The 10,100-nt window shown below is 39.1% G+C and overlaps 1 protein-coding gene across 1 annotated transcript in view; it reads right to left on the minus strand.

Moving 5' to 3' along the window:
* LOC107101294 (copine-4) overlaps positions 1 to 10,100 on the minus strand; it is a 47,164-nt gene that overhangs the window by 10,674 nt on the left and 26,390 nt on the right. Inside the window, exons 10-15 of the mRNA XM_015400156.1 lie at positions 3,781 to 3,840; positions 3,535 to 3,668; positions 2,072 to 2,126; positions 1,831 to 1,882; positions 1,162 to 1,295; positions 543 to 779 (exon numbers count right to left, since the gene is read on the minus strand). Of these exons, the coding sequence (XP_015255642.1) occupies positions 543 to 779; positions 1,162 to 1,295; positions 1,831 to 1,882; positions 2,072 to 2,126; positions 3,535 to 3,668; positions 3,781 to 3,840 (672 nt within the window). The remainder of the gene's footprint in view (positions 1 to 542; positions 780 to 1,161; positions 1,296 to 1,830; positions 1,883 to 2,071; positions 2,127 to 3,534; positions 3,669 to 3,780; positions 3,841 to 10,100) is intronic.

Consider the following 10,100-nt stretch of genomic DNA (forward strand, 5'->3'; position numbering starts at 1 on the left):
AGAGTAAAAATTGCTCTCCGTCTCACTAAGGACGTTAAATAAAATTGAATATCATGTCTTGCAAGAAATGCTTTCGACTCAGTTTCCTAACTTTACAACTCCCAATTGGCAGAATTATTAGACAGCATGGGATTCATTTCCACTAGTATGCACTACTATTTCGGTAGAGCTGTCAACATGTGAGGGAGTAATAAAATATGTCACTTAAACAGCAGCATTATCCTCACTCCAATCTGATGAGTACAAACTTAATCGAATTAAAATTTAAAATTATAGAAACAAAGGGACTGAATCTTCACACAGCATAATACCACATTTTCTGGCCTCAACATTAAAAAAATACATTTGCACAAGCACCAAGATGCTAGTAACAGCTTTCTTTTCATGTATCAAATACATGTCTGCAGCATTTATCCTTTGAGTGAAATACTGTCCCTTGACAATGATACCTCTGTAAGTCCAAACCTCAGGTTTTTGAAATAATAGCAGTCCTTGATCCACATGGCAAGAGCGCATAAAATGTATTTACGATCTACACCTACATGTTTGAAGTCCTTGAAGGGGACAAACTGGACGATATCCCGGAGAACTGGCTCGCCCTTGGGGGAACGCAGGATCCCATCGTCACCGTCAAGGATCTGCATGTCAGTGAAGTCGGCGTTGCCCACGCCAACGATAATGACAGACATGGGCAGATGGGAGGCATGCACGATAGCCTCCCGAGTGTCCGCCATGTCAGTGATGACTCCGTCTGTCAGGATTAGCAGGATGAAGTATTCCTGGTGTGACAGGAGTAAGGAATAGATGTTGAATGAAACTGATATTTTAAAAGGGGTTTTCTGATAGCTACTGATTTAAATAAAACTCATTCTAATCCACTGGAGAGATGGAAAGCAGCAGAGGGCATTAATGCAGAGAAAAGTCATATGCAAAAATGTATGACTAGAATCAAATTCATTTCAATAATCCCCAGTCAAACACACACATCTTCTTTTTCAGTTTATTACATTTAATTCATGTTATCCCCATCTGATCTATGACTCTGTCCTTTTTCCTTACTTGTACCCTCCATCTCTCCTTGTCTGTTCGTGGACCGTCAAAGCGTTAAAAGGAAACTAGCTATTTTTATATATATTTCATGTTTTCCATTCTCTCTCTCACCATGGCCTCTTTGGTGTGCATCTCCTCGGAGGCTGAGGAGGCCACTTTGTGGATAATTGGGGCGATGTTGGTGGGCCCGTACAGCTGGATTTTAGGAAGGCAGTTTTGATAGGCCTCCACCACGCCTTGGATCCCTGCAACACAGACATATTTGGGCCCTTGCAACTTGTTTATTTGTTTCCCCTCTTTACCAGTGTGTATGTTGCACCACAGCGGCCTCACAGAGTCGAAGTTCGTGTACTTGCAAACGTGTTTGCGAGAATAAATCCGGCTCTCTGTGTGCCGTTGTGCTACAAGGTGACTGAGCATTTTTCGGAAAGCACTCCCTTATGGTCCGCACAAACACACAAGGATACACGCAAACACACCTTGGCGGCAGGGACTGCAGCTATGTGGGGAGGGAGCACAGAAGCCCATTTCACACATACAGATTAGTGTTGTTTCTCTCTGTGTGGTGGAGCCTGAAATACATCCTGCAGCATTGTGACAAATCTCTCAGCTACATTTTTCTGTGTGTATGCGCTAATGTGTGCGTTTGAGGTAATATTTATGTGTGTGATGGAGAAAGACGGGAATGAAAGAGAGGAAAGGCATGCAGAGTTTTCTCTGCTTTCGTGTTTTGGTGCATGTACAAGTGAAGTTGAGTCCTTCTAAGGTGTGTAAGCTCACCAGCACATTCTGGATTTTCCTCATCAAAGTTCACGGCAAAGTCATGTGAAACCTGCAGGCAAGACGGAGAACAGTGAGGAGAAGGGAATGAGCTGCAACAAACCGATCGCTCAGGACAATGTGTCAGGTCCAGTTTACAGGTTTGATGCACATTTTCCTCTTTCATGCTGATCAAAAGAAAGGGCACATCCCTCCCGTTGCTTTCCCATACACATGTTATATGTAGTTTGGGTTTTCTTACCTTGAAGTCTGGCGGTATCAAAGCTCCAAAACCAAATGCAGGGAACATTTTATCACTGTAGAAAAGAAAACAGGAGTCAGTGAAAAACATGGGAGGAGAAATGCATTTATAATTTACAACTTTTTTTTAATATACAGCACTGGCTTAATATACAGAAATTCATTCTTTTGGAATGGTTTCATATAAGCATTTATATGCTACACAGAAAGACTTCAATGAATGTTTTTTGATGTAGCAGATTTTTCTTTTAAATCTTTTGGTAACAAAAATCTGACCAATTAAAAGTGGATCTGAATTCATTGTCCTCCACGCTAATATTTTCAAAATTCAGTCTTCAACAATCATTTGCCTTCAGAGACCAAATAGTAAATACAGAAGTTTTGTTAGAAAACATCAATCTGCTAATAGCAGCAAGAGCTTCAAGGAACACAGCAGACAGGACGGGGATAATGTCACAGTGAAGAAGGCATTAATATATCAAAAGCTTTGAAGATTCAATGGAACTTCCAAAAATATGAAAAGTGTGGCTGCAAACATATCATAACATGGTTGTCTAGCTAAACTAAAGCTATTCAAAGAGAACCTTAATGAGAAAACCAGCCAACAGAGAAATAGTAAATGTGATGGAGCTGCAAAGATAAGCAAGTAAAGTTTAGTCATAAAGCACCTTTCTCAGACAAGTATCACAAAGTGCTGTACAATATGAGGCATAAAATACAAATCAGCACCATTTAAAATACATATAGGCAAAATAAATACAATCATAGCAGCCCTTGATAAAATGTGTCTAAACATTTTTTTTTTGTAGTAGTTTTTATTTAAATCATCAATGAAGTTCACCAAGTACTGGTAAAGTGGTAATGCATTCCACAGTCTAGGTGTTCACATGCTATATAAACCAATCTCTGCTTCGCAGTTCAAAAATATGGCCTGCATGGAAAAAGGGGACAAGCACAAAGCAGTTCAAACAAGTTCAATTTGCAGGTGTAGCAAACCTTGGAGCGGACTCTTAACAGGAAGAGATCAAAGATAGGCATTCTTTTTTTGCCTATGCTATCTGTGAGACTTCAATTCACATCAACCTGAACACATCACTCCCATCAGTGGTGTTTCTAGTATCAACATTACCCTAAGTCAGTTCCTACTTTTGGCAACCCCCTATCCATTTTAAATGTAGGAAATGCTCTGATATTGTGGGAGGACATAAAATGCAGCTTAGTCCGAAACAAAGCACATAAGCTGGTCTCCTTATTCTTAAGAATGGGAGAAAAGTTTACCTCCCAGTCCCCAGCTTTAAAGGCTGTGTAAGCAAAGGATTGCTTCCCCCCAAATTGTACTGCAGCTGTTACTGCAGTGAAAATAAATTAATTACTCCATAGGTATGCACTTGTTTGTATTTCAGTCTCATGGGCACTGAGATATGTTTGGTATAAAGGACATAACCACTGATGGAGTTACTCTACCTGTCATAGTCCTGGCAGATCTCCCCTACAGCCACCAGTGCTTTGAGGTACTCATTGGGTTGGTAAGGATGGATGTAATGGAGGGAGCAGCTATTTCTCGGATCTCCATTGGATGCTGTGAAGTCGATGGCCACCTGAGAAAAACACACACACCCCCGTCACATAGTTTGAGTGGGCACAAGCCAGCCCTGGCACACACTGTTGCAAATATCAACGATTTTGTCCTGTAGGTGGGAGATATCTTACCGTGAACTGAATCTGGCAGCCTCCCATGATGTAATCCAAGAAGGAGTACATTTTGATGGTCTGTCAGGAGAGATCACTTTAATTAAGGCTGTGGGCTATGGATTGCTCATGGGTTATGAAAAGACAGACAGATAGTGGTCACAGTCTCAGCAGGAGAAGTGCTAACTGGCTCAAACTGGCTTTCCACATGAATTGTGATAATGAAATATGCACAGAGCAATGAACACATGGTCAAATACAAAAATATACATAAGTGCTATCTAATTTATAAGGAGGAGTAATTGGTTCAAATAACAAAACTGCATTTTATCACAATTACCAAAAACAGAGTTTATGTCTGCTGACTGAAATAAAAATGGTGACAGAGTACGTCTTGGAGCCATGAACATTGATACTACAGACATGGATGAGTTAACAGCCGCGGAAGAAATTCATGTTGTATTTAAGAAACATAAACAAACTGCAAAATTAAGAAAAATCTAAACTTAATTTCAGGCAAAGAAAATGCAAGAGGTATAAGACAATTATCCTGCTGGATCATTTAATCTTGACCCTTTTGAGTTTTTTCAAAGAGGTTTTTCTCAAAGACGCAGAGCCCCAAATGCACCTAACAACTGGCCTTAGATGCTTTGCTCTGTGTGTGCATTGTGGAAGTTAAAAAAAAAAGGTTTTGCAATATTTGAAGAAATTCTGTAAATAAAGAAATTTAGAAGTAACCATATGTCTCCATTGCTGCAGCCTCTCCGCATCTTAGATAGAGTTAAGGAGGGACACATACTAATCTATATATCTAAAGAATTTAGGTACAACTATTACATCCTGACCTCATGGATGACATCCTGTGGAATGATGTCATCTCCCAGTGTTCTCTCACCCTCATGGCCAGGTTATTTTAGAATGGCAATATATGTCTTATTAACTTTGGATTCTGTGTAACGTACCAGCAGGGTGTGGAATGTCTCTTTCCTTACAACATGTTAAATACATAGATACATACATAATCCCTTTTTAGACCATTGCTTCCAAAGTAAATGCAGTCACTTCATTAAAGGTTTCATACATGTTAATAAGCGATAACATCATGGTCTTAAAACAGTATTTTAGTGACAAGTGGCCAGGGACACCTAGTGGCAGCGTAATGGCATGTGCCACTGCCACTAATTGGCAGATGAGCTACTTCATTGAATCAACTGAATGTGACTTTATGAAAGTTGCAATGCATTTTATTCACAATATTAAAACAAAAATCTACTTAGAAGAACTATAGATTAGCTATTTCCTGAAAAATGGGCTATTTGCTGAAAAATGGCTTCTGCAGCCCCCAAAACAGTTGCAGTAAACATGGGAGCCAAACTTGCAGACTGTCAGCCTAGTGGCAGCTGCCAGTACTACGCCGTATCAGCGAGTAATACAGCATGTCAGCCTGACCTGCCAAAACGAAGTGCCACAACGAGCCACCGGAAGTGTCACAATGCTGCCACTGGCACGAATTGAGCTCGGCCCTGCTGCCGCACCACTGCGCACAAGGCTGTACGCGCAAAACAAAGCCTACAGTCTCCGCATTTCCTCCCGTCTTGCTCCAAACCGACTTCCTCGGAGCTCAAGGAGAGAATGCGCTGTATTATTATAAAATTATTAGGAGCTAAACATTCAGAAATGAATGTTTAATTTAATATCACATATTTTAAAAATTCCCACCGGCATCCAGCATATCTGCTCTCTCTGCCAAAATATATATTTTTTTGTTGTGGATTTTTGTAAAAAGGTATCAGCATCTCTTTATCCATGCCTGCGATAACAAGTTTCTTTTGAAGTTGTGAGATGCGCCCTTGGAAGTTTTGACCGGATTTGATTAAACTTTTAAGCCTCTCGATATAAAATAAATATTTTGATCGAGATGAGAAAACTGTTTCTTGATTTGTAAAGTACGAATAGTTTGCATCCAATAATTGAATTAAATGTTCTTAGTTTTAGGGAATATATAAGAATTATGCTCTAATTTGTAGTTAGCGATCTGTTGTTAACATATTTTAATTTACAAACCAGATCTTCTTGACGTTCTTTTTCCTGTTTGGTAAGATTGCAATTGTGGATCTTGACCTGGCCTGCAGGATCGGAGGAGCGTAAAAAAAATAGCTCGGCTCCAGATTTTGAAGGTGAAGGACGGAGAAGACGTACATGAACGGTGACGTGCATAGGAGTAGCGGTGGATGTGGAACAGTTCTCATTTAATAACATAAAAGACAATTACTATGCACAATGTACGTGAGGGTGACGGAGCGGTGACAGAGGATGTGGAATCAGGGGGTAAGTTTCCCCTCCTAGTTTTCCTTTGTTGCCTCAGTTTGCTGGTTTTCTACTCAGCTACTTTAACTTAGTCCATTTGCACAACTTGTAATTGTATTACGTATGATTAATAAACAAAACTTATCAACTACTGATAGATCATCCGGTGTCTTTTCATTTAGACTTTGGCACCAGGTTTTACAGCTCATATTTGGTATTTGTTGTATGTGTGTTTGTTTTCTCATATAGGAGACATCTAGTCTTTTTGTGTGACATATGGTCGTACAAAGGCCATGTAAGCTCCATATCTCAGTGCTTGGTTTGTAGTAAACATGTACAGAATATTTATTTTTCCAAACTACTGGACATGGACTATGTGCTCCCAGATAGGAGACTTAAAGTTGGTGTTTGGAATCGATATAACTTAATGTTGAATGCATAAATCAACAGCTAAATAAGGATGGACCCTTAGGCTATTAGTGACTAATTCTGATGCAAAAGAACACCTATTCTCTTACCAATTATCAACTAGAGCACAATATTGACACTAAGCAGGCAGTTATAATTTCAAAATGTTATCACACGCTTGCATCAGCAAAAGCAACAGTTAGCCTAGTGGCTGTCTGTCAACGGTAATGTGTTTGGATTGAAGGGCCTAGCAGGTTACTCTAGGGGAACATGTGAAGGTCTTCACTCTGCTGACATGCCCTCAGGCCTCACTTGCTAAACAGTCCAGATGGGACCCCAGGCAGGATGGCTGCACGGCCATGACCAGAACACAGAGACAACAGTTAAGGGGTACATGTTGGTGCGAGATTTAGTCTGTTTTAATTCAATCATTCATTTTTATTCTCTTAACCAAAGGATTGCAAGAAACAATTGTATGGTCCAAGTTTTTTATGGATCTCAATACATACATATCGTACATTTTTTAAAAATATGGTCCGAACATTTGATGAGGAACAACTGACCTAACAGTGAAACAAACACAACAAAAAAAGTATAAAGCAATCAAAGAAAAAAAAATAGAAAATGCCCCTCAGATATGGACGATAGATATCAATCACATTTACACATGTCATCAATTTTGTTTAATCTTATTTAGCAGGATCGCTATATTCTTATATTTAATTTACTTTTTCTATGATGTTTGCATCTTTAAAGAATAAAAAAAAAAAACATAGATTTCAGACTTCGTTAAATTTCTCTTGTTTCTCTCTCTGTACGTACGTTACTCTTTCTAAGAGAAAAGTTTTAAACATTTGTCAAATCTGAAAAGTAATACTTGGACTATCAATTCTTTTACAAAAGACTGATATTTTTTCTGGCATGTAAGAGACGGTTCTTCTATATTTATGACCACTGGGATTTAATCCCAAGATATTTTCCTAACCTCTTCCCAAAAAGACTTGATTTTGTTTGATTTCCACAGGCAATGTAATTGCAGCCCTTTCTCGTTCATGCATTTTGTACACAGATCTAAAATATTAGGATTACATCTTTTGAGTTTTACAGGTGTAATGCATATGTATTAGACAGAATAATGGATTGTGTGTTAGCTTTAGTGCAAGTAGATTTCAATTTCTTTGGGCTATTTTCTACTACTCATTTCTCACTCCTTGTTTTTCTTTATTTCTTCATGTTTTCTGATGAAGTTGACATTAAAAAATTGTAAGGTTCTAAAATTACTCTCATGATCTTGGCGCTGATGTCTGGACTGATTACTCATTTCCCTCTCCTGCTTATCTCTGTCCAGTTCTCATTAGTGCTCATCTGATCCACCTGCTTCAGTCTCTATTTAACCAGCCTACAGACCAGTCATCAGTCATTATTTTGAGCCTGTGGTGAGAAGTTTTCGAGCATTCCTTGTCACGGTTTGTTTGGAGGTTTTTGTGAGGACCCAAATGCAGAGGCTGACAGGCAGGGGTGAGTTCATTAAAGATTTAATGAATGATCAGGCAGCAAAAACAGGAATCCAAAAAATACAACTTTTTGGATTGAATGTTAAACAAAAACATGTATCCAAAAATCCAACATAAAAATAAAACACAAACCAGAACCATGGAGACATCAGGGGAAAACCATCACAAGGAGCCAAGGTGAGACATAGTACGACGAGGAACCAGCAAAGAGGGACTGCAGAGGGAGTGTATTTATGGCTGACTGAACAAAGGCAAGACTAACGAGCTGATAAAGAGCAGGTGTGACTAGAGCTGATGAGGAAGCCAAGGGAAAAGAAAACACAAGGGGGCAACAGAGGGCAGACAAAAAAACCTAAGAAACATAAATGAATCCAGACACACCACTAAGGCTAGAAAACAAGGAAAAACCTGGATGAACTTGAAACTGAAAACCTAGAGAAAAACAACAGAACCAAGATCGTTACATTCCTGTGTTTCTGATTTCCTGACCTGTTCTGCCTCTGGACCTCTGAGCCTGCCTGTTCCCATTCTGATCTTTTTGCCTCACCTGTCTTCAGACTCCTGCCGGATCTCTGCGTTTCTGTGTACTAAACCTGGAGCTGTTTCCCGACTCCGTTCTAGATTTCCCCTCGGCACCTCTTCGGACCTCTAATCTCCTGGCTGTTGCTACCAAGCATTTCTTTGATACCGACTTTGGCTTCGCCCTCTGGATTATTCTGCCTACCTTTGTCTGCTCGATTCTGATCTCCTTAATGTCCTCCGACCTCCAAAAAAACAGTGCCTGGGACTCTCTGGCCGGCAACCGCTGCATAGCGTTGGCAGCTGACCAGCTGGAACCAACCTCATCCTCTGGGCTCAGACTAAACTTTAAGACTAGGTTAGTGACTCACATGTTCATTTCATTCTCCACCAGATAGACATGTCACTAACCTGTTGTCTCCTCCTCCAGAGGTTCCTGCAGTTCCGTTTCCATTAAATGCTTTAAGAAATCTAACTGTTTGTTTGTCTAAGATACTGGATACCATTGTTCTGAGCTTGACATTTACTCCTTTGCTGAAATTATTTTTAACCATCAGTTTTTCCAGTTGCGATTCTGGGGGTTTGTGTATCAGTAACTTTTGACTAACCTAATAATTATCATTCCTAAAAATGACAACTCTGCCGGGACTAAAGCAAAGGTTCCCCAAAATGGTAGTGTACTGTGATATTATATTACTCCCAAATGTTATTTTTTGTTATTTTTTAACCTCAAACCATACGTTATTCATACTCCTTGAAATATGATTATTTGTTTGAGTAAATGCACTATTTCTCAGAGTTCATCGTAAAGATAAATTTAAGCCTTCAGTTTCAATTTCCTGGTGTGCTCTATCATTTATTCCTCTTAAAGTTTAAAACATAAATTACTATAAACTACTATCTAACCCTGAAAATGTAATCTAAAAAGTGCATAATGACAAATACGTTTGATGAAAAAGGTTGGAGTATGACAGTATTTCCACAAGAAAATAATAAACGACCAATTCCATAAAAGAAAGCCAACTTAGATCCCTTTGAGCATCATGTAGATTATCTCAGCATCCCAGAGCATGCTTGGCTGTAGCCACTCTCTTTATATGAGCCAAAAAATGCAGGAAAATCTGATTGTTTTCCTAATCTGGGCTGCTCACTACTGACACTGATATATGAATATGCAGCAGTATCCGAAAAACTGTTTTTAATACAGAAAGGACACAATCTTCCATAGGCAACATAAGATTACCCAGTGAGTATTAAATATGTAAATATTGTAAATAAAAGTAAATATGCTTAAAGTAAATGCTGTATTGAGTGCCTTGTAAAAGTATTTATTCACGTAAATTTTCTTTCATTTTGTCACAGAACAGTGATGCATTTCTCTGTGATCGGGTTTATTTTGTAGTACCAACACAAAATAATTTGTTTTACAATTAATAATTTAAAAACTGTGGTTTTTGGACACCTTCCTCAGTCCAATTTGTAGAACAATGTTTCACTTCAAGGATTCAGGTTGTCAGGATCCCAGTTTTTGTGTTTGTCTGTTTGTCTTGTCTTTTGTGTTTCACCTTCCACCACCAGGAGGCGCATGGCTCC

The sequence above is a fragment of the Cyprinodon variegatus genome, unplaced genomic scaffold (assembly GCF_000732505.1).
Source record: "Cyprinodon variegatus isolate N-32 unplaced genomic scaffold, C_variegatus-1.0 Scaffold1078, whole genome shotgun sequence".
In the NCBI taxonomy this organism is placed as follows: domain Eukaryota; kingdom Metazoa; phylum Chordata; class Actinopteri; order Cyprinodontiformes; family Cyprinodontidae; genus Cyprinodon; species Cyprinodon variegatus.